This window comes from Petromyzon marinus, chromosome 35 (assembly GCF_048934315.1).
Source record: "Petromyzon marinus isolate PM22_M1 ecotype Great Lakes invasive population chromosome 35, UKy_Petmar_22M1.pri1.0, whole genome shotgun sequence".
In the NCBI taxonomy this organism is placed as follows: domain Eukaryota; kingdom Metazoa; phylum Chordata; class Hyperoartia; order Petromyzontiformes; family Petromyzontidae; genus Petromyzon; species Petromyzon marinus.
Genome location: NC_133701.1, coordinates 7,911,268 through 7,936,555, shown reverse-complemented (window position 1 = coordinate 7,936,555; position 25,288 = coordinate 7,911,268). Strand labels below are relative to the sequence as shown.

Genomic DNA, 25,288 nt, shown 5'->3' with positions numbered 1-25,288 from the left:
GAATTCAGTAAAAAAAAAGAAAATGTTCTCTTCCGTCACGGTTCCACGCCTTCTGGTAACACTCGGTTGGGAAACTGAAGAAAAAAATGTTTTGCCTTAAAATTAACGGTATGAGTCGACATCGGTTTGCACTTCCCCTGCTTCTGCCCCCCTGTGCCCTCTCATACCCCCCCCCCCCCCCCAGTTATTTTGATAGCTCGGCTACATTGTGGAATTTGAAGACAGCTGAATGTTTTCCAACTTTTCAGGGTCACGTGGAATTCCAATCGCCTTCACTGTAAATTACGGCAAGCTCGAGAGTAAATTTGTCCATGGAGACGGGGACGACAGAGTGCTGTTTATAAGCAACACGGCCGCAGTTGCCAAGCCCCTCACGAGTGACTTTGACCGCGATCTCTAGAGAGGCCAGAAATACAGGTACCAGAGTGCGCCGATATATGCCGTTTGTGTAAATATACGTCAATCCACACAGCTGGATGAGGGCCTCTTAAACGCTGCGAGCGGTCGTGAGCGGTTATCCGACAGGCACAATTCACCACGCCGTTGAGCGCGGGTTGATGAGGGCCGGAGGGCATAGAAATCGGAGCAAAGTGCAGTACAACAATTGACCCCACCGCCTGCTGACAGCGTAGCCGCACGGCGGCCGACGCCGCCCGTTTTGTTTTGCACGACAGTCGCGGTCGCCCATCCAATCACTACTCAGGCTCAAAAAAAAATCCTGCTTAGCTTCTGAGATCAGACAAGATCTGGCTGACTGCGGGTGATTTTTTTTTTTTTGCCATCGCACACGCACGCACGCCAGCACGCACGTGCACGGCATGGAGTCGGTTTCAGTGCAATCGTTTGATCAAGCTGCTCCCAACGCTAACAGATATCCGCACAGCTGGAAGACGTTTACTTCAGCTCCACTCACGCCACGCTGCCAAAAACGCACGCACGCACGCGCGCGCACCGCCGCACGCGCGTCCGTGTGTGTTACACGAGCCACAGTAATTGTCCTCAACAGGTATTGGCTCTGCCGCGTGCGGAACTTTACAAGTGGCTGTTGCTTTGTGTCAAGCCTTGCGTTCCAAGAAAGGGCCCCTTTTTGTCATGCGAAAGTGGCAATTGAGCAAACACTATTCCGCGAATGCTCGCTTCAACAACAAAATGGCCCGGCGTCAGGAATTTGTCAAACTAATGCGAGACGAGCGAAAGGGAACAGCATGTGCGCCGAGTTTGATAATATTCCGTTGCATGGGACGTTATCTTATCTACCTGACTCCGGCATAAGCAGATGTCACTGCTAAGTTGCGATAAGGGAGTGGGAAGGAACAATGGACAACACTGCGTCAGCCTCGGTGCACCGATTCTCATGGCCGCGACTCTTGACCGAGTTGCCGCGAGCACGTGCTACCAAACGAAACACACATGTATACTTCAAGCAGTTGCACCCTCTTTAGGTAAAAGTAAAGGTGCTTGCCAATCACACGCCACTGCTGGCAGAAGTGCCTCTACTAGAGGGAGCCCTAGAGGTGTCGTCTCGAGGGCGTTTTGGCCTACTCTTCCACGTGAGCCGGACGTCTCGGAGGAGGTGGGAGAAAACGACACTCAACCCCGCCACACATGCGATCTGATAATCGACTGGCTGCGGTGAACTCGTGTACAGTGTCGGGTAGACAGAGGTGCGGTGTTGTTTTAGCTGCCCGCGCCAGGAGTTCCAATCGATCCGGTAGCCACGGGATTGCAAGTCCAGTGTGCTGACCGTTGTACTGCGATAGCAACCGCACAATCCCCTTCACAATAAAAATATATATTTAACAAACTTCGCCGAAAAGGTGTCCCCCAAACACAACTTTTTCACACCCAGCCTAGGTGAGAGTGGGGTGCAATTGAACAGTGAATGCAGATACACACCAGCCTATGTGTTGAACAAAAAAAACTTTCATGGGTTTTTTTAAAGTAGCACAATGTACTAAAAAGTAATAGGCTGATTTGTCGCAATTGAAAGTGTGATCTTGCAAGGGCTCACGGTGACTATTTTGCTCCCTGTGGCCACTACGGATATCATCGAGCCTCTGCTTTGATGTCAAGTATTATTTCGAAGATGGGTGCTTTGAAATACGTCATAGGCACCCCACAACAAGAGATGTCAAAAATAAAACAGCCTGAAACTGTCTACAATGTCAAGTTAGCTGACACATTATCCACCTCAATAACACAAATAAACATTTCCAGTCCGTCGTCAATCCACTGCTGGGTGAAGGCCTGCCAACACCGCGTTGGTTATGGGAGCTGTCTAACCATACCTTAACCACACTGGTTCAGTGTGCCTTCGTGAAGGTGGAGCAACGATGTTCGTCTAGGCCAACCACTGAAATCAATTCGCTGGGTTCACAAGTACAGTTGCGCTAACCACTGTGCCAACACTCCCAACCTCATCCAATCTCTACGCCACGGTAAACCAAAATAACAAAAGACAAATGTAATGTGGTTAAAATAACGTTAAGTGTGGGTCACGCACAAATTCACCAGATTTACAATTCTTACCTTTTTGGCACCGTGGCAACTAAAACCTCGGCCACAAATCTCGTTTTTTTGTTTAATACACGGTCAACAAAAAGCAGACATCGGCAGTGGAATTTCAACAGTGAGGAGTGTGTGGCGAGACACATCACCGGACCTGGTGATGCTCTACCCCAGGCAGAGTTAAACACATTTTTTTTACCAGGGTCTAAACTTCGCTGCAAGGTGACCGGAATTTGCCTCATAGGCCGTTGTTATGCCAACCACTGCACTCGGCCAAGCTGCAATCATTTCATCGGCCAGTTGAATCTGAGGTCTCCGCCGAGCCAAGTGTGCAACGGTACAGCAGCAGAACTTGGCCGTTGCAAATCCGAGCGCTGCAGAACAGAAGGAAGCGGCGCCAGAGATTGGACGGCTGGTGAACCATAGTCGACTGATTCGCGGACGACTACTCGTGCCGCCGGGGCAATCCTGCCTCCCGAAGGTGGGAAACCCCCTGCAAGCCACGCCCAGCATGACGTAGATGAAAAAAAGATGGGGATGACGTCACCGCACCGAGCCACACCAATGAGCACCCCCCCCCTTCCCGTCCGGCGGGCAAGCGCAGGAAAGCGCAGAGGTAAAACGCGGGGGACGATGTCGCCTCCCTTACCTTGTTGCTCGCCATCTCGCTGACGGAGCGGTGCGTTTGGATGGTCTCCAGCTGGTCCATGCACCAGTCCAGTTCCTCCAGGGTCTCCATCGCCAGCTTTTGATAGGCCTCATCTGCGACCACGCAAGCGGTAAACTCCGCGTCACCACCGTTTCCAAGGGTTAACACGGGTTTGCCGGTGCCGGGCATTGCCCTGCCCATGGTGCAACATTCACAACATTATTATCATATTTTTGGTTCTTTCGGTAAAGTCACGTTGAAGGGAAACAATAAAATAATAATATATATATAAAACAATACAATTCTCACGACGTGACTTTACCGAAAGAACCAAGAATGTGAATCACTGCAGTCACGAAAGCTTTAAATCAAAATGTAACATTATTATCATTATCGTATTATTACGATTGTTTATTATAAGAAATACCAAGATTGTTTTTTTTTTCAGGAGGGAGAGTCCTGCCAAGTTTTTTTGCAGTTACGGGGCATTTTTCTTCAGTGTAATCCAAATTTAATATAGTTTTATTATTGTTTCAGCATTGAGATGTTTGGCCAATATCAGTGACATTGCATGCCATGTTTAAGCTAAAGGAGGATAACAGAGAACCCGGAGGAAATGCATGAAGAACAGGGGGAGAACACGCAAACTTCACACAGAAAGATGACCAAGTGTCGAACCTAGGGATATCTTGCTGTGAGGCATAAGTGTTACCACCCTGCCACTGAAAATGTTCATAGAATAAGTGTAATAAAAAATGTCCTTGGGTAGTAAGTGATATTTCCCAATTGCTTATACCTCAAAAGTACCGAAAGTGGCTATTAGTCTCCACAAACTTTGCTTTTGTGACCAGGACAGAGATATTTTGAAATTTACCTATTTTCAATAAGAAAACGTGGTGTGCATTTGTGTCATTCCTTTACATAAAGTCCTGACAAATATCGAGCGTATTTCACCGTGCTGGTCGAGGTGGCGGGGGGGGGCATAGATAATGTGAGCGTATAAGTGCAGTACAACGAAGCACTTTTATTTCTGCACCACCTTCTACTGCCTACCAAATAGCCCAGCAGCTCTATGACAACCAGCCCAAAACAATGGTGGCCACCCATCCAAGCACTATCCAGGCTCAAACCTGCTTAGCTTTGGAGAACTCAGGTATCAAGTTTCGTTTTGCTGCTCGCCTTTTTTTTTCCTTCTTGCATTCGTTCTGTTAAACGAGGGGTCGCGTTTTTATTTTGTAAGCACCATAACGCAACGCTCGGCTCAGCCATTGAGGTTCGATGGCACGAGAGCCTGAGTGTGTACCGTATGCACAATATGTTTACAATATTAAAGGGAAACGCACACACGTCAACAGTTCTGGGGAATCGAACAGTAAAATCCAAATGAGAGAGATAAGTGTTGTAAATACTCCAACCCAGGGGTGCTTGCAATATAAACAAACCGTGAACACTACCGCACACTCACTTGTGTATATGCAAACGTTAAACAGATTTGTATAAATATTATTGACAGTCATACGTAATAAAATAAGCCAATGGGCAAAACACGTCATCACCGTATTTGTGAAAGATATAAGGGTGAACTGTCATTAAATAATGGTGGGAGCGGTGGCGCAGTGATTAGGGTGTGTTGCGCGATGAACCCGGAACCCGAGTTCGATTCACGACCGTGGCTAACATGAGTTGTGAGTGATACCAGAAGCGGTTCTCTGCTCTCCCCTGCCCCCTCCCTCCACACTTCGCCAACCTTCACTGACCAGCGTCGTGAAGAGGGATGGTGAAATAAAAACAACCCATGGCCGACATCGCGTGGCGAAGCCTTATATCCATTCGTGGATGGGCAATGGCTGCAACTATTTTTTTTAAACAAAATTTTTATGTTAATTAATACTATTTTAATTCGCCACGGTGGCGAGATCTTAACTAGCTTGCCTGGTATACAGGAGGTCGTGCGTTCAGTCCCAACCCTGACGATGCCTGCTGTATATTTGGAGTCTGCGTGTCTCGCGCTCATCATTATCACGGTGGCTAGGGGATGTTAACTACCTCGCCTGGTATACAGGAGGTCGTGCGTTTGATCCCCACCCTGACGGCGGCTGCTGTATATTTGAAGTTTGCGTGTCTCTGTCTCTGGTCGTGTGGATGTTTCGTTTTTTCCCCTCCTCCACATTTATAAACGTTCCTTCAGAGCGTTTGGCTGCGAGACATTTCCAGATGGTAAGCCACGCCGCTGCACGATCATTCGTGATGGCCAGGTCGCGTCTGAAAAAGAGCCACATCGCTCAGTGATGCCTTACGTGGTAAATACATTTTTTTTTTAAAAACGCTTTCGTTTTCAGGTTTATCTTCAACATCGCAAAGCAGAAGTGGTCGAAAACAACCACGAGCCGAGATGTTGGCGATCGCTTTGGATGCACTCACGGATGTCGATAGGACGCGTGTCGACATCGCGACGGGGGAAACGCGAAGGTGCGGAGTGGTTGCCACCCGTAAAATAAAACGCACGTGCCATCAAGCATCCCACCTCGCTCAATCGGCTGTCTTCTTGCAGGAATGGATGATACAGTGGTACCTCGGTATAACGTCGTTAATTCGTTCCAGAAGGTAGGTAGGACTTATACCAGAAGTGACGTCTACCAAACGAATTTTTTCCCATAAGAAATAAAGGGAAAGGAAATAATCCGTTACGGAGTACGAGAAATTATATTTTATATGGCATATTATACATTAATGGGGTTGTATACAATAATTTAGACGCTACTTATTACTAAAATGCAAACATAAATAAAAAATAAATGCATAAATTAAAATAAATTGAAATGAAAATAAAATTTAACATCACTTTACCTTGCTGAGAGGAGTTGAAACACGTGAAAATTCACGGAGAGTTACAGCACGGGTCGTGCACTGAACGAGATCTACTGTACAGGCAGACTGAGGAGCAGCAGCTCTTTGTTTCAGTCGTGAACGGGGTCTACGCGGGTACGCGGTGACTCATCCCGACCCATACAAGTTCTAGCAAGCGCGTCGTATCCCGAGCAAGACGTCGTATCCCGAGCAAGACGACGTATCCCAAGACAATTTTTTTCTCATCACAACACGACGTGTACCAAATTCGACTTCAAAATCCTGCTTGGGGGGTTGACTCAACCAAACATCGCCGCTGGGGCAGATAAAATGCGAAACACTGTGTGGGGAAGTAAACGGTGGCTGAGCTACGGAGAGACTTGCACTGCCATGGGCACGTGGAATTTTCACCGCTATCTCAACAGGAGATGAGCACCGCGCCTCAATACCCATTGAGCAGCAAATCACTTTGACTTCATGGACAACGCTGTAATGTAAAGAGCCCGCAAATACCGTGTGGCTAACGCGTAGATGGCACTGCAACGACAAGACTCTAATTATCGCGTGCATAATTCACACAGCTAAATGTTGTAGCTAGCATTTCAATAAACCATTAGATGCAATCTGTGGACATTAAATGATCCATCGCGCGGGCCACATTCGGTCCAACCGTAAACAGGAAATCAGAGGTTATAAAAAAAAGAATAAGCATGTGCCCAGCTGACGCAACATGTCTGGCCGCAGTTCGCAAACGAGAAGATAATTTCAGTGGAAGTTGGACGGAGATGACGAAGATCACGGTCCAATCTTAAGCAGGCAGGGCGCCACGGATAGAAGAAGTTAGGGCAGCGGTGGCGGTGGTGGTGGTAAACCCCTTCTCAGAAATCGTACCACGTCAAACGCGTGCTTGATCTTGTTGCGACACCGTCACTTTATTTGACGTGCTCGTCGGACGCTTAAGCGATGGGAGGTGTCGCAATAACCACGCTACGCGTCACGGGGGGGGGGGGGGGGAGGAACAAAAACTCCCCGTGTCTTAGGGGGTCGTTCTGCTGCTTCTGCAGAAACCCCCCCCCCCCCAACCACCACCGCTGAGCCCACGCTCCCGAGAGACGTTTGCGTTTCGTTTACGCGTGCTTTACAAATGCCATTTGTTGTTGTTGCTGTTGCTGTTTAGCCCTGTTAACCGTAAGGATTCAGACAGAAAGCGAACCCATTTGAGGATTAAGTAGGGGCTGTCAACATGCTCATTTCATTTTGTATTTTTCCCCCTTTTAATTTTTATCCCAGTTGTTCCTCCACAGTGTTGAGTAATGAGACAAACAACCCATCTGGATCTCGAACAGAACAGTACAACTACCCACACCTGATTGCCAAAGAACAGTCTGCCGAAGCGGATATCACAGAACTAAAACTTGATTTGAAGCTTTCGTGACTGCAGGAATTACTCTTTGGTTTTTTCGGTAAAGTCACGTAGAAAGAAAGATAAATTAAATAATAATAGAATACGACGCTTCGATTGCAACACAAGCAGTCGTCATCAGGTAGAACTAAATTTGAGAGAGACAGAACACAGACACGGAGACACAGAGACAGACACACAAGCAGAGAAAGACAACACAGCAACACACAGAGAGATACACACAACATAGACACACAGAGACCCAATGTCTCTGTGTCGTAGCTTTAAATAGAGAGAGAGGGCGGGGGGGCAGAGAGAGAGGTGGGTCTGCTGGAGCAGAGAAATTAGCATGTCAATGAGAGAGTTGTGTGGAAATCCACCTCGCGGTGGCAGGGGGAGAGAAAGACCCAGCAAGCCTGGTAAATCTTAGAGAGAGTTGTGTGGAAATCCACCCCGTGGTAGCAGGGGGAGAGAAAGACCCAGCAAGCCTGGTAAATTTTAGAGAGAGTTGTGTGGAAATCCACCTCGCGGTGGCAGGGGGAGATAAAGACCCAGCAAGCCTGGTAAATCTTATAGAGAGTTGTGTGGAAATCCACCCTGAAGCGGCCAGGGGAGAGAAAGAGCGAATGGACCTATGAGAGCCTGGTACATTTTAGAGAGAGAAATAGGCCGTTTGAGAAAACAAACTTAGCAAATTTTTGGAAATGTAATGCAATGCAATGCAGACAGTTGGCTAACACGCAGTTAAAGCATAGCCTGGTTGATTACGTCCTCCAAAAATTGGTAAATTAGAGCTGTGTGGAAATCCGCCCTGCTGCGGCAGGGGGAGAGAAAGACCCAGCAAGCCTGGTAAATCTTAGAGAGAGTTGTGTGGAAATCCACCCCGAAGCTGCCGGGGGAGAGAAAGAGTGAATGGACCTATGAGAGCCTGGTAAATTTTTAGAGAGATAAATATTATAAAATGTAGTTCTACCTGATGACGACTGCTTGTGTTGCAATCGAAACGTCGTATTCTATTATTTCATTTATTTTCTTTCTACGTGACTTTACCGAAAGAACCAAAGAGTAATCACAGAACTACTTCTGAGATCCCTTCAAGTGACATCTTATCCATACTAGGTGGCAGTACTTTTCCAAGCTGCATAAATAAACCAACAAAAAGTTTCGGATTTTCGCTTCCTTATTTTGCCTCTTCGTGTTAAACATATTGGTATTACAGGATTTCCATTATATTCTTGGTTCTTTCGGTAAAGTCACGTAGAAGAACCAAGAATATGAATCCCTGCAGTCACGAATGCTTTAAATCAGGATTGCCATTGTCTTAGCACTTTCTAGGGTATATACAACGCTTTCGTTGAGTGTAGCTAAAGGATAACTCAGAAGAAGTTCTGTGAAGTCATGTTCTGAGGCTTTTCTAGGACACAAAGTAGTGCAGTGCTCACGATAGAAGCGCCAGGTGGATATTACATTAGTCTTAAGATACATCAACAGTGCAAATGCAAGGTCATTGTGGAAAAAAGCCACTATTTTTAACAATAACAATTTCTTGACTTAAAGCTTTCGTGACTGCAGGAATTCATATTCTTTGGGTCTTTCGGTGAAGCCACGAAGATAGAAAAATAATACAAATATCAAATATCTGGTCTCTTTTCGATTAACACATCCAAGAATGATAACTTGCCATCCTTTCCACCTCTATGGTGAATTTAATGGCTGGGTGTATGGAATTGATGTGGTTGAAGAATTGGCCCAGCGCTGGTAGGCCATGTGGCCAGATGACGAACATGTCATCTACGTATCTCTTCCACAAGGAAGGACGTAGGGTGGATGGCTGAATGGCATCTGTCTCAATTTTTCCATGAAAACGTTCGCTACAACTGGAGATAAGGGCGAACCCATTGGGGTACCTTCAACTTGATTGTAAAATGTTCTATTCCAGGTGAAGTACGTGTTGGTGAGGCAGTGTCTAACCAGGGCCGGTACATCAGCATTCAGTCCTTGTTGGACCAAATCTTCAATTATTGCAATGGTGTCAGGCACAGGAACTCTGGTAAACAAAGAGACTACATCAAAACTGACAAGCAAATCACCTGGAGATAGTGAGATGTCCTTAATTAGAGATAAAAAGTGAGCTGAGTTAAATACAGCTGAGGTGGTCTTACCAGACAGATGGCTCAATGGGACACTGTCTACAGGAAAGCCACCCATACAGATGCCTACCTAAAACCTGACTCCCACCACCATCCATCCCAGAAGAATTCCTTCATCAAAACTCTACACCATAGAGCTCATTGTATTTCCGACCATCACCACCTAGCCAGTGAACTGGAGCGTGTACACCAAGCCCTCAAGATGAATGGATATTCGGACTACACAATCCGTAAAGCCATCACCCCAACAGTTGGGAATGAACCATCTGAGGACCCAATCAAAACCATCACCTTGCCATACTTAGGGGTTACCAAAAATATTTCCAAAATCATGAGCAAACAGGATCCAGGTTAGATTCAACACAGTACATAAAATTGGTGATCTGATCCCATCTGTGAAGGATGTGATCCCTGATATGCAATACCCCAGTGTCTACAAACTAAGCTGTGGCTGTGGCAGTAGCTACATTGGGGAAACTAAGCGACATGTCTTGGATCGTGTTCGTGAACATAAGGCAGATCTGAAACACGGTAGGACCAATACCTCAGCCATGTCTGATCATTGTTTTAACACTGTGGGCACACACGAAATAGATTTTTACAAGACGAAGGTACTTTGCAAACCCACTGCCTATCAACAAAGATTCGTTCATGAAGCCATCCAGATATATAAACACAGACACAATTTCAACCGAGAAGATGGGTACAAACTGAGCAAACATTGGAAGGACGTTAGTAACCAGTTTAAGTCATAACTGGCTGTGATGTTTCCATCCTACCTGCCGATGTTAGCAGTTATTTCAGACTCTCTGAGTTACATACACGCTAAGTGTCTCACTAACACAGCCACCGTTGCTCCTTGTCCTCGAGTTGGCGGTGTCCCTCAATTTTTAACGAGCTGTCTCACCAGCATAGCCACCTTTGCGGTGGTTCGCTTACATTGGCATGCTAATCTCTCACAATACAATGGCCACCTCCACAGCTGTGTCGTCGTGGAGGTAGCTCAGCTCTCCGATCTTACACTGACATGCAAATTCCATCTCTAGCCCCGCCCACTTACCCTTGGGCTAGACCCATCTCAAAGCTATATAACATCCTGCATCAGCAGCTCTCCCGCTATATATTATTCTTTTCATCTGATGACGATTGCTTGTGTTGCGATCGAAACGTCGTGATACATTTTTTTAAGTTTTCCATCTACGTGACTTTACCGAAAGACCCAATGAATAATAACAATCTCCTTCAATTATCCAGGGAAAGCACCAAATGAGTCTCAAGATTCGTTTTCAGGAGGGTCCTGCATTGCGACGTTTTGGCCAGAGAAAGTCCCACGCTTACGAGAAGGGCAGCACTATCAGCCCGCACACATATACAGATTCAAGAATCGATTTGTTATGCTGTCACCTCATGGCTATTTAGCAGTAAATATTTCACAACAATGTGCGACACTGCGTTGGCAGTGGTGCACAAAGCGCAATTAACAAAAACTCAACACATTCCTCAGTAGCGCCGTCCTAAAGCAGAAAAAAAGCAAAAAAAAACGAAGCCTATTACACAGCGTGCATATATACATTTTCCTCTGGAGGGCAACTCTATGGACGGACGTGTTGAGTTTCGGAAAATATTCAAAGACGCTTCGATCATTACACGGGCAATTTAACAGCTCCCATGCTGATCTCGCACCCGTACTGTTTTTATCACCTGACGAAACCTCTTTGCTTTTTTTAATGCCGCCTAAAGCGGCTTATGACACTGAGGTGAGTGTGTGCGGTGTGGGGTTTTCTCCACGTCAGTCGACTCGAAAGAGGTAAAGATTAATAACGAGTGACGTAAATGCAGTGACCTGTGAAGTGCAACGAGCGTACACGCCAGCTCGCGCGGCTGTAGCTGCCCCTGTAAGCTCGAGCTGCCCACTTAATTGCACGGAGCTTGCAAGTATTTTACTGGCACCTCGCACATTTTTTTTTCCTTCTGAGAATCCGAAACTTGGCTGACGGTTTAGTCGGTGGGGGAGATATATATATATGTGTGTATAAAAAAAAACGAGACAAACCAAACGTGGCGTCAGCTGGCTCCTAATTTTCTTCAGAAAGTGTTCTCTATTTTTAAAGTTATTTCAGGAAATAGGCAATAAAGAGTTATGCTTGTTGACCACAGGGCTGTTTTGTCAGACTGAGTGCAGGGATTTTAAGAAATGTTCTTCGTTACTCGCACTCACGGCCTCTTCCGTTTTATGTCGCCCTGCCAAACCACTCCCAAATTCCCAAAGTAAAAAAAAAAATATAAACAGAGCCGTCATTCCAAATTACTGTGAATGTGAATTGTAATGCATTCCACTCGACGTTAATATTACATTTTTTTCCACGTTAAATTTCTGTTCTTTTTTTCATTCGATTTCAGCGAATAACTTTGCACGACCGGCAACTACGGTAAACTTAACGCCTGCTGACAAATTCCAATAAACACGAATACATTTTACTGACCACAAGTGAATTAACGTTTCGCAAACAAAACATATGAAAGCAAAATCATATTTAGAAATTGCAGGCAGTTTTTGAACCCGTTCAAGTAATTTTATTTGCTCCAGTATTTAGTTACGATTAGCTAATATGAATGCTGAAATTAAGCTTTTGCGTAATCATCATTAAGCTCACATAATCCCACTTGCCATCTGTTGCCATGTGACGTGAACTTGCGCTCGGGCCCGAGGAATTTTAATCAGTTGGAATTACGCAGCAGCAAGGGTAAATGTAAGCCGGGCTTACACGCCTTGCTTGTGACAAACCGAGCAAACTCTTAGGGGCCCAAGAATCTCACGGGGACCCTGGATTCATGAAAAAGTACAGTTGTGCACCAAAATACCGTATCGGCTGTGATCTATATTCTTGGTTCTTTCGGTAAAGTCACGTAGAAGGGAAACAATAAAATAATAAAAATATAAAACAATTAAATTCTCACGACGTTTTGACTGCAACACAAGCAATCATCATCAGGTGTGAAAACCACAGCAAGATCGAATTAAGGTGTCACCTCACCGCGGACAACCCGTGCCAAGATTATGATGTGAAGACTAATGAGCAGCAGACGGATGAGCCGGCTTAATGGCATGATTGGCTATGCACGGTGCGAAAGAAGTTCAACATACATACATAGCGTGATGGTATAAATGGTATAATTACTTGATTACTCACTTAGGATTACACATCGCAATCATCGCTCCCGACCGGGAGACGATTGCTCACTTCCAGGCCCGTGCTGAGTCACCTTGTACCCACAGGGGGAGCTGGCACTGACCATTCAAAATGTTTTGAAATGAAAACGTGCGCCCATTTCTAAACTAAAAACTAAACTATTTTTTTATTTTACCAGGTAAGGCCCACTGAGCTATATATATATCTTTTTCAGAAGGTATCTGGCCAGAAATTATAGCTCAACGAAGTGGCTTAGCATGTGGAAATGTATAGCAGCTAAATACTCTAAAACGCGTTATGTTGATTCTAAATGTGGAGGGAAAAATCGGAGGACCCGTAGAAAAATCCACGCAGCCACGGGGAGAGAGAGACACGCAAACTCCAAATATACAGCAGGCGTCAGGTTCAGGATCAAACCCACGACCTCCTGTATACCAAGCGAGGTAGTCAACATTTTGTACCAATACATCGTTGACACAACGTGAATGTCTGACGTTTTCGCTCCGCACGTTTTGAGCTTCCTCAGGAGCAGCAGCACGGCAGGACATCGCACGAAATCATCTAAGCTGCCTCGCTCTCGGACGCATTTTCGGGATGCACTGAGTGTTCTTCGGCACGCTGTCCGACGTTTCACGCCGCGCGATTAGGGGGGCTTCTTCAGGAAACTCCTTTTCCAGGGAACCCACCGTGATCAAGCGCAGCAAAACGTTCAGACATCAAGCCGAATATAAAGCTGAACGAGACACGAAAGAGAAACGGGCACCACAAGCGCGAACACCAACGCAGTCGCGTCCCCATTTAACCTCGTCTACGTTTTGCCCTCCTCCAATCCCTGTTAATTACAGAACTTAGCCACTGTGGTCAGCGCTTTCAGACGCGCTTCTGCGGCCGTCTGGAACGCTCTTCCTCTCCGCCATTAGGGAGCCGCTGGAGCTACGCATTTTTAAATCATTCAGATTGAAAACTGCTTTTTTGTTTGTTTAGAACCGCTTTTTGCGATTAGTTTATTGTCCTTCCCCCCGCAGCTCCGATTAGCACGTTTGGCTACGTGCGGTTGCGAAAGAACTTCATCATGCATACATACAATACAGGAGCAGAGGGCTCCAAAGCCATTCGCGGATGCGTGTCCCGATCGATTCACCGCGCAGTCTTTTGCAGCGAAACGCATTCCTCTCCGTTCCCCCCCCCCCTTCTCTGCACTAAAAATAAAATATATATACACGACCACGATCATTGTTTCGAGCCTCCGCTAATGACAGTTCCCACCCCCCCAACGCGGGGGGGGGGGGGGGGGCGGGGGTGCAGGGAGGGCTGGTGGCGTGGCAACTTGAAGTGGGACCCACGCCGCTTGAGAATCCACTTGTGTGTGGAGGCCTCCGAAGAGGGCACGCGAGGTCTACCGCGATATGTTTGCTTCTTCGAGTCACAGGCCTGACCTCGTCAGAACCCAAGCGGCACAGCTGTGTGAGGCTTGGCCACCGCTGCATTCAAATGAAGAGTTTCAAACGTACAGGGATTCCTCTACTTACGAACGAGTTATATTCCAGAGGTCTGTTCGTATGTCGATTTGTTCGTGAGTCCATCCCTACTCCTGGGGATTTCAAACGAAATGTACGGCATGTACACTAAACACGGGGAATGGCTTTAAAATTGTATAATCTCCTGTAGATGTGGATGCCACTGGCTCTTCACGTTCTGCAGATGTAGATGGCACCGCCGCCATCTATTGCGCGGCGGTTGAAATCACGACTCTCGGCCCGAACAGGCAACTGGACATATGGACAGGTTTGTTCATATCTCTGAAAGTTCGTAAGTCGAATGTTCTAAGTAGAGGAGTCCCTGCATGTATATAAATATCTGAAGTATGTAGGTACGTGGTGGAAGGTGGGGGGGGGGGGGGAGGAATATTTGGCCATACTTCACCACGCCGGTATTGTTTTTTGGAAGTGCAGCATTGGCGAAGGCGAGGCGCATATGACGTTGCTGCACGTGGTGCAGTACAACATATCTTGCCCAACTGCCTTCTGGTGCCCACCACGGCGGAGCACCGCAGCAGCCTATAGCAACCTGCTGTGCATTGTGGTCGAATACAGTACAGTATTATCAAGCACCACCATCCAGGCTCAAACCTGATTAGCTTCTGAGGCTCGACAAGGTTTCCCACAGTCTGGGCAGAGGCAACGGCTACAACAATAAGAATAATAATATGCCCGTGTATTTCTTTCTATCCGTTTCCCCAGTGACTTTCCGATTGTGCCGCTGGCGTCGCCACGTCGTGAGAGGCAAGGTGAAATTCCCCTTTGGGAACTCTTGCAGGTAGGAGGCCAACGAAACCGCCGCCTTGTGTCGGAGAATGGCCAAGGAAGACGGCGTCACAGAACTACGTCTGATCCACACTTGGCGGTACAGCGTCTATATCGCCTATCAAGCAGACCCATGTCACCCAGGGTTGGGGAGCATGGCCCCACAGTGGAACACAGTAACCCCCCCCACCCTCCCCAACAAATTTGGCAACTGTACCAAGTGTCCCTACCTCCTTGATCACTCCGTTTAAACGCTTAATTGGTCACTTCAAAAAATATTTCCACATCTGGCACGCAACATCCGGTATGCCTCTCGGTATGGCTTTGGGTGCGTGTACTCATCACGTGTGGGGTTGCCACTGCGACTCGCACGTGGTTACCGTGTGCGCTAAGAAGGAGAAGGAGCTTGCAATGTCCGTGATTAGCTTGCAAGCATGGGCCATTGTGTGTGTGTGGCGCCACTGTGTGGCGGTCAGGGTTACCATTTGCCCTGGGATTTCCCACGATTTGTCCTTTTGTTTAAGGTGGCTGCCCTGGGGAATATGTTAGTCTTCCCAGCGGTCCCAGTTTTTTCTCAGTTGCATAATAACAATATAATAATACAGCACTCATACAGCACTCCCCATGCATGGGATTGCGAGATATTCTTCTTCCCAACATCTGTGCTGGTTTATTTTGTATCAGAGAGGTATCAACCCTATTCATATGCCTACTCCAGGCTACCAGCGACCCAGAAAATATTCAAGTGAAAATAATTGCCCTGCTGCCTCCATTATATAGCACCATGGACACACCGTTCCCTCACACCCAGCTACTCCATGCAATGCCCAGCTGCTAAATCTCAACTATGGGCCAGCCGCAAAGGTTGCCGATTATTTGGCAATCAAACCAAAAAAGACGTGTCATTCTGGAATAAGCTGTGACAGTTTTACGAGCAAACAAGCTAAGGGCGTCAAACTGTCTGCGCACGAGAAGCCTGTTTAATCACGGGTGGCTTCCCAGATTTGAACCCGGGATTTTCTAGCCACACGCTAAGCACTCTGACGAGATAGTGTCTCTGTGCCCTGAGCCACCATGTCACGAGATAGAATAACACAAACAGAGATTCCCTTCTTTACCTGGAAATGTCTCACTGAGTCCAAGACATTTCAGGAGTCTTCAAACGTCCTTAGGCCCAGTGGTTCAAAGATTATTTCTCTATTTGTATAAGCATGCCATTTACATCCACTGCCTTTGGTCAGTTACGTGAAAAGGTGAGCCTAAATAACTCAGGAATGTATTGAAATTGTGATAAAATGTACAGCCCTTTGTGAATCCAATGCTAGATGAAGGCCCTCGACCACGCCGCGTCGGCCTTGAGAGTTGCGTGACCATACTTCACCGCGGAGGTCAATGCGGGTCGGTGAAGTTGGGAGACACGGGACTGTTTCAGATATCACTCGCCACTGATGTTAGGCATGGCTTGGCAATCGATCGATCTCGGGTCGGCCCGGATTTGCGATGCAGTGCGTTAACCGCTGCGTCACAACTCCACGGGGATCTAATTGTGCTCGTTTACCACAGGACAAAACGTACGAAAGTTGAGCTGTCTTTAAATTCATCTCTGAAAAAGTAATGGCGTGTGAACAGTGGGATTTTTTTTCCCTAGACGCTGTCAGTGGAGCAAGCATATCACTAAAGTGAGATGTATGCACAGCAGGCTGCCCCTCAACATCTCACCCAGTCAATTTGTTTGAAGCCTTTCGCAGCTTTTCCCCTGCTGGCTTGTCCTGCTACCACACTCTACCGCCAAAACCTAATTCCACACCACATCTAATCGAAACAATTTTTTTTTTATTTTACAAGGTAAGGCCCACTGAGCTATATAGCTCTTTTTCGGAAGCGAACTGGCTATCACAAACGATAGCTCGGCGGCGTGGCTTATCACCTGGACATTTCTAGCAGCCCGAACACTCTGAAGGCGCGTTTATAAATGTGGAGGGGAAAAAAACCGAAGGACCCGGAGAAAAAAATCCGCACGACCACGGGGAGAACATGCAAACTCCAAATACACAGACACCAGGGCCTGTTAACTACCTCACCTGTATACAGGTGAGGTAGTTAACATCTCACCACCGTAATGGAACAAGGATTGTAAATATACGACGGCATTTAAAGTTTAGAAAATTTAGTTTTTACTCCTGCCGGTCTGTAGCCTTTCATCTCAATGTGTAAGATAACTCATTGAAAACCAGGCACCAATGTCCATTTTTTCGATAAGCCTGTTCAGTGCCTATACAGTAAGTGAGTGAGGATTTGACTCGACAACTTAAACGCGAGCTTTTCAGCACCTCCCCACACGTACACAAACAAACCCTTAAAGTAAACTATTTGATTTTGGTTGTTGCTATTTTCTTTAATGAGGCACCAATATTGAAATTGGTGGGGAGCGGTAGTGTAGCGGCTAGCGCTACGCTGAGCTACGAACCCGGCGACCCGAGTTCGATTCCCACTCACGGCCAACACCAGTGACGATTATCTGAACCGGTCTTGGGCCTCTCATAGGTCGACTCAGCCTTAAATGAGTACCCGGTGTGGTGTGTAAATATCGCCACTTGCCCCAACAGTCTGTTCAGGCTATATGGGGGATCTTTATCTTTTATCTATGTTGTGGGAGGAGGCTCATGAAGAATGCTACTGGGCAATTGGAGGCAATCACACTCCAACAACAGTGGAGGGCAGAAGAGTGACTCTCATAACAATGATGGCAGCATGATGGGCAGATAAAATAAGTGAAGTTGACACAGTGGGGAGCACAGGTGGTGCATCTGCCAGTCATCTCAGTCAGTCAACCTATGGCGCCTGGGTCAATCCCGTGACCTCCTGTCAGCGAAGCCTTCGACACTTCACGTGACGGCCTCGAGGTGCACCAAGCCTGGCACGACGCAATAGTGACGTCACGGCCACTTAGTGGCGAACGGCGGTTGTTGCCGTTGTGTCGAGCGGCGGCAGTGTTTTACAGCGCCGCACTATGAAGCCAGAAACAACGGCGTTCATTTCATAACCATGGACCCCACCAGCGGCAAGTGGTATGTGAACCTGTCCCAGCACTCCCCTAGGTCGACTCAGCCTTAAATAAGCACCGGGTGCCATGCGTACAATAACCGTCAGCTCGGGGCAGACAAAGGTGACTGGGCATGGAGCGAATCAACCGCTCTTTTGTTCACCATCCAGGCCCTTTGGGCGCGCTCGCTTACAGAACTGGCTCCAACGGGATGTGAAAGGCTATGCACAATGGGGTTTTTAGTTTTGCGTGCACCCGTGTGTGTGTGTGTGCGCACGCACGCGTCTGTGTGCGAGCTTGGTTTGCCAACCTGTTAGCTGTGCTCTGGTGATGCTTTGGTTGTTCACTTGCAATCTTCTGCGTACACAGCAATGGAACAAGATGCATAAAGAGTAGAGGTCAATTGTGTGCACAATCAGTCAAGGAAGCACACACCCTTGATGTACAGTGATGCTACACAGAATGCAACAAAAAATTAGCACGTGGACGAATACATTTCGAGATTATTGATATGGATATACTATCGTGTTGTCAATATGTTTATTGTTGCTGTGCCAGTAAATATGGAGTGTTGGGCCAAGTTGGCTAATGTTGGGCGAAGGTTGGCATGCTTACTAGGATACTACAATTTGCTGTGAGACTACAATTACATTTGATGAAATATGCACACAATGTCGAGATCGCACAGAGGTTGATGCATTCGGTTTCGTAATTCTCGTGAAATCACACCGTTTTTCAGTGCACAAATTGGATGCATATTCAAATCATTATATTGGAGAAATATATCATAGATTTGAATGCAATATTTTCTGTTACTTGCAACAAAGCATCAACGTGTACCTTTAATAGCACTGTGATATAGTCATGGATACCCCACTGATTGCTAAAGGGTGATTGAATCCTGTGAGAGCGATGGCTTCGCATCTTACAAAGAGTTGAAATATTCAATAAGTGTATAGCGATTAGCGGGAGATACATAGAGGCACTGAAATAACTTGCTGTTCTCACTATAACGTCTCCCATTCACAGTATATTAGTGGGGTAAATTGGCTGACAGCTCATCAACCCTCTGTGCTCGCTAAAATCACGACCACTTTGTGGGGAAGTAAACCGTGCTTGTCCTATGGAGTAGACTCGCCCCTGCCACAGGAGCGTGGGGATTTCCACCACTGGCTCAGGGCTGTAAATGGGAAATGAGCACCGCCTAAATACTAATTTGCTGTGGTTTTCACACCTGATGATGATTGCTTGTGTTGCAGTTGAAACGTCGTGAGAATTTTATTGTTTTATATTGTTTATATTTTTATTATTTTATTGTTTCCCTTCTACATGACTTTACCGAAGGAACGAAGAATATGAATCCAAGCAATCACGAAAGCTTTAAATCAAAACTAATTTGAGAGACAAACCACTTTGGACTTAATTACTAAGTGCATCAGCCTGTAAATCCGCATGCCTTGTCATACCCACAATTTGACCACGGGTGGCAGCAAAGGCATACCAATCTGAAGGCAAATGTGTTGGAAAGAGGTGGGAAGGCGAGCCAAACGCGGATATTCCTCGTTATTGTCGACGTCAACACAGATACACTTAAACATTACGCTATCAATGATGTTGATTTTTTTCCCCCCCATCTATAGCCATTCTGGATCAACAACATTGGCGATGCAAGTAACACGTTCCAAATAACACGTAAGAGTATTGACAAAGAGATCATATACGTTTCAATCGTACGTTTAACATTTCATTAAAATGTAAGCGCAACATATTTTGTTCAAGCGGCGGTATAAATGGGTGCATCACAGTCGACCGGCGAGGTCTCCTGCGGTGGGATAAAGCGTGAGTATTCCCACCTCTTCCAAGACGTCTGGCCATCAAGGCAACGTTGGCCAAAATATTCTCTACGATGGGTTATACAGAGCTTCCTCGAGTGGGGTTCCTTCTGCCAAGCGTTGGGGCCAGTAATCACAGGCTGCACCTTCACCCTTTAACCTCATACAGTAGCTCACTCGCCAGTGCTGATGAACCCCATTGGAGCGTTGGCCAAATATGATAACAAATACGACCCGATTTCGTAACTCTGGGTTGCACAAATCTTTCCCCATCTTTGCCAATAATCGGACGCATGCTACTCGCAAATCCCTCGGCGTCTGAACAGAGAGGATCAGCAAAACGTGCACAGGGTGGAACCGAACCTCTAGAACCTGAGTCATGCCTCTCACACGCGCGTTCCCTCCTGCGGGCGAGACGTGCACATTTCATGAAGGACGTTTGAGAGTGGAGAAGACGAGAAAAAAAAGCTCACTTGTTTGGCAGCCCCTGAACATTCGTCAGCACGGAGAAGTTGCTCCGGATGCTGCGCAGGCTCGCAAGGACCTGTTGGGCAGGAAGGCATCAGTGCCCGCAGTTCGCACCGCAGCAGCTGGGCAAGCGGCACGCGCCGCCCATCGACGGCCGGGAGTACGAGCGCGCTCGCGCCCCGTTCGGTGTTGCCGCCAGTGGTTCGTTTCGGCCGGAGCCGTCCGGAAAGCTGTCCCGGGGATGTTGTGCCGGCCCGCCACATCCATCTCGCCGCCTTATGACACCGCGGTGGTGACGCAGCGGTTCGCGCGCCGCGCTACGAAACCCGGTGACCCGAGTTCGATTCCCGCGGACACCGGTGATGATTATCTGAACTACCTCACGGGCCTCCCCCTAGGTCGACTCAGCCTCAATAAAATACCCGGTGCGGTGCGTAAACATCGCCACTAGAGAGATAAACGTGGCTGGGAGCGGTGCTGGCCACCCACCCACCACCTCGTGTGCCGTGCAGGCCTTCAAAGGTGCTCGCGAGCAGCACTTAAGGTTACACGGGGGATCCTTGTGTTGTCTTTGGTGGGGTGCAAAAAAAAAGTGTGTGAATAGTGCTTAGGGTTACCAGATGTCCTGAAGGGCAGTGCTTACATTTCATTTCCCTGTCCTCAATAAACTATCTTTAATAAGGACGCACTAGTGTCTGTCATGCCAAATCACGTGACATAGGTGATGTCACATGTGCCAGATAATGTATATTGCCCCCTGTCCTGGTTTAATACCAGAATCATCCTCTTTTTGAGGCAGCTGTCCGAGGAAATGTGTAAGTCTTCCTAGGACACTCAAGATCCCGTGTTATGTCTGTTGCATGTAAATACACCACTGAATTTACGTGTCGCTCTCCCCTCACCTGACATTGTGAGAATATCTTCTGATAATGCCCCTGTTCTTTTGTGCCACAGAGGTGCCAACCCTGGTGGTGGTAATGTCTGATGGTGCACACTTAAAAACCATCTGCAACTACATTCTGAACAAAATAATTATCCATGCCGTAGCGTGGCTGACATGGACCCTGGTGCAATTAATGCAATTGGGTCCCTGAGAGTCCACAGTCCTCTACCTCCCTCATGGCTGGCTTGAGGGCATTTTCTCAGCACTTGCTCTTGAACTGCGCCTCAGGAGTGTGACCTCAGTCCCAGGACCTGGCTTAAGAGGCCTTTAGCACAAGATGATCTGGTCTCGAATGGCCTCTATCTACTAGGCTTTGGGCCTTGACCTCGACTTTGGCCTCGTGGTTCCCGGCCTTGAATCAGAGACTGCCAATTTCCCCCGACCATCTTCCTAGCCTGGCACCTGGGCCCCTCTGGCCTACGGGCCTCTGTGCAGCTGCACCGCCTGCACACTCGATAGCTACGCCACCGTTAATGACGATGGTCCTCGTGCCCTCTCCCAGATCTCTTTACTTTTTTGTTGCTTCTCAAGACGTTCTAGTTCCCTTCTGAATTCAGATGGACTGACAGCGGAGGCCTGCCGGTCAAAGCGGCGTTACTCGGACACGATGTTCTCCCGCAAAATAAACCTTGAAAGAACACCAACATGTACACCGAGTGCAATAAACGCTGCTGCGATAAATCGTGAGCGAGCAATTTCGTCCGCCCTTCCGCGAGTGTGGCAATGTTTTTTTTGTTTTTGCCGGAATGCCTGACGCTACGTCGGCATCAGAGCGGCGGCGTACGCCTGTGTGTTGAAGGGCTGCTGAAGGGAAAGAGGTGCGACAGGTTGCGGTGACTGACCTGAGCGAAAGGAGTGACGATGAGATCATCGCTGTGGCTGAAAAAAAAAACGAGACGTGGAAAAGTCACACGATGAGAATAAAATGGAACTCGTTATACAAACCGAGAATGTGAGAATGTGTGCGGCTTTTTCGCAAATGGCCACATTACGAAAGCATTCTTTGAGATGTCCCGTTTAACATGATTAGCACTGATGGTTTTTTTTTATGTTAGAACTTCCACGGGTTGACTGATGGTAATTTGTTCCGTGCCACGGCATTAAGATTGAAATACCGTACCAAAACAAAAATTCGCGGCGTAACCACAACCATATCTGGGCATCGACAAACTCTTAATGAGCTTTCCAAAATAAAGGTTAACCACAACTTTCTATTTTTTTCGGTCGGTACGAAATAGAGAACAGTGCCTGTTTACATAATTTACGCGGTTATTATTTTGTTTTTACGATTATTTATGGAACTACTGTACTGTCAACATACCGACGGCCACTCTTTACGATGCGCGATTCAGGAATGCACATATGACTGGCTGCATATTAAATAATGCCCTGCCCAGAGGAATTTATAACCATTTCAAAGTTAAACGTTGGTCGTCAGCACCCGCACACTCGCACACGTGTTCACCAATGCCCTCACGCGTTCGCAATCCGGGGGACTTTCGAAGTCTGAGAATTCTCATGCCGAAAAGGAATTTCAAAAAGGTCCATGTAAATACATCGACACGCGCGATGTTTTGGAGTCCACCCTGGATTTTTAATGCAGTGCGTAGAATGGCACATTTACATTATCAGAATTATATAAGGCCGCAAGTTTGACAGCTGCATGCGTTCTAAGCATATGGTCGTACCGTAGCTAGAACGCGTTTGAAAATGTATACATTCACTGTTCGTATGTACAGATAAGCACAATATAAAATCTTGTCTCGGACAATCAAATAGCGCAATCACAATGACGTTCATGTATGTAATAACGTCAGTAAGATCACGGCTCTTTACCAATCCACTACCGGATGAAGTCTTCTTCACCACGTTGCCAAATTGTGGCGGTTTTCTGACCATACTTCACCAAAAAATGGTCCCTACATGTTGCCGAGGGACAGGCCCAGACATCATTCGCCACTGACGTTAGCCAAGGATTCGAACTCTGGGAAGGATTCGAACTCTGGGTCTCCAGGGTCATGGCACAGTGAGATAACCACTGCACCACAGCTCCCTTCTGAAGTATATTGTACCTTACACGTACAAATACATGATCTTAACCATCGTACATCGCAAGACAAAATCCATCAGACATCACGGTGATGTCCAAGCGTTAAAGGGCCGCAGGGCAAACGTGTGCGCAACATCACAGGCACAGCACGCGTGGGCAGGCTGCAGTACACACAACGCCGCATTCAACACGAGCGAAACAGAGGCAAAGATCCGCCGTGTAGTCTTCAACAAACTGTTGGGGGGGGGGGAGTATTTAGCGAGCACACACACACACGTGTCTACCTGTGTCTCCTCTTGTTCAAGGGCTCGCTAAAGAGCCTCAGGAATCTGTTGTGTCGGCCATGACTCCGCTCGGTTTTGGGACGCATTCGCAACACGGGGGCGCTGTCAAATCGCGGCCGTCTGTCGAGCGAATCTTCCTCGGCGGCGACAAACCCCTCCGTCTGCCCTCCGACAATCCAGCCCACTCCGTTAGAAGACATGCTGCACCCCCCCCCCCCCCACCACTTTCGGCTTCTCTTGGGGAGAGAAAATATAATCCTTCAAGCATCTGGCGGTGTCGGAAGACTCATGGGGGTATCCTGGACAGCGCGCGCGCGCTCAAAGCGGCAGCGGCAACTTTGCTCCGCGCGTGTCGCTTTGATCTGGCGGAGTGACAATGCAGTTCGCTCTGCGTGCTTTGGCGACAAACAAGTCGATTGTAAACGGCTGCCCGTAACGTTACACGACCCCCGGGTGGGCGGCTGGGAATGTTTAACGCCCTACGCATGCTTACAGCCACCCACCCACCCAACCTCCCTCGTGCCCCCTCTCTCTCTCTCATATGTGTCACCCACTGCACACAAGAACCGCCCCCCCCCCTTCTCCCCATCTCAATTTTTTATTTTTATTTTTACAAGTTCCCATGCACAGGGCAAGATGAAAAAAATAGGTTCAATTCGCTGTCAGCAAACCATCAATACTTGTCGAGTTAATGATCGGCCATGCCCTGTACCACCCAACCCTCTTCCTGTCCAACCTTCCTCCCACTTCTGGTAAAGTGTCACCTGTCTGGAAATGATTTATTACGCCAGACTGCCGGAGAGCCCCGGGATTGACTCGGCAGCCTCGGCAAAGCCGGTCGGAAATCACGGGAAAGGGCCCGGAAGTGCCCGCTTTGTGGTGGTGGTGGTGGCGTTTTTTGCGTTTCACAAGCCAAGGCAGGCAGTTTTTTTGTTTGCTGAAGACATTTCGGCGCCTTTTGTAGCCTTGAAGTAAACCGTCCAGGGCTCTCTTGAGGGAAGGAGTCGCCAGTCGCCGTATCGGCTGAGTGCGCACGATCTAAAGCAATCAAATTCACCTTTGTGAAGAAGAAGAAGATGATGAAGAATAATAATAAGAATAATAATAATAATAAGAAGAAGACGAGGATGAAGAAGATGATGATGAAGAATAAGAAGAGGAAGAAGAAGAGGAAGAAGAAGACAAAGATGAAGAAGAAGATGAAGAAGAAGAAGAAGAAGGAGAAGAAGGGGTGGAACAGCTTGGTTGGGGTAAGTGGTGTGATCCTGAAAACACGTGCTATTCACCATCTTCCACCACCCCCCTCCCCGACCCTGAATGCATCCTCCCACCCTACACACAGAGCACGTGCTTTGTGTTGACAGCACATCTCTTGCAATTCCCGAGAATTGTATGTGGGGATTGGTGGATCGTGCAAAGATGGAACCATCACACCAATATGCCGGTAGGCGGCAGGTGCTCGTCCCCAGCTGCACTTAACCCGCACCGACCAGCCTGGTGAAGTATGGCCAAACATCTCCCATCACCGACACTGTGTGGGGGAGCCCTCATCCAGCGTTGGGTTGATAAAATGCCTGAAAATTGTTAATTACAGCCATGAATAATCCACCGCTGGATG

At 47.5% G+C, this 25,288-nt stretch overlaps 1 protein-coding gene across 9 annotated transcripts in view; it reads right to left on the bottom strand.

Annotated features, from left to right (window-relative positions):
- LOC116948926 (3',5'-cyclic-AMP phosphodiesterase 4C-like) overlaps positions 1-25,288 on the bottom strand; it is a 312,029-nt gene that overhangs the window by 91,986 nt on the left and 194,755 nt on the right. For 8 of the 9 annotated variants that reach the window (XM_032966196.2, XM_032966198.2, XM_032966200.2 and 5 more), the window contains 4 exons: positions 22,179-22,215; positions 20,399-20,469; positions 18,404-18,450; positions 3,158-3,270 (listed from right to left, as the gene is read on the bottom strand). In XM_032966196.2, the coding sequence (XP_032822087.2) occupies positions 3,158-3,270; positions 18,404-18,450; positions 20,399-20,469; positions 22,179-22,215 (268 nt within the window). Of the gene's footprint in view, positions 1-3,157; positions 3,271-18,403; positions 18,451-20,398; positions 20,470-22,178; positions 22,216-23,670; positions 24,138-25,288 lie in introns of those variants that run through there. The other variant, XM_076071899.1, reaches the window with a different exon arrangement.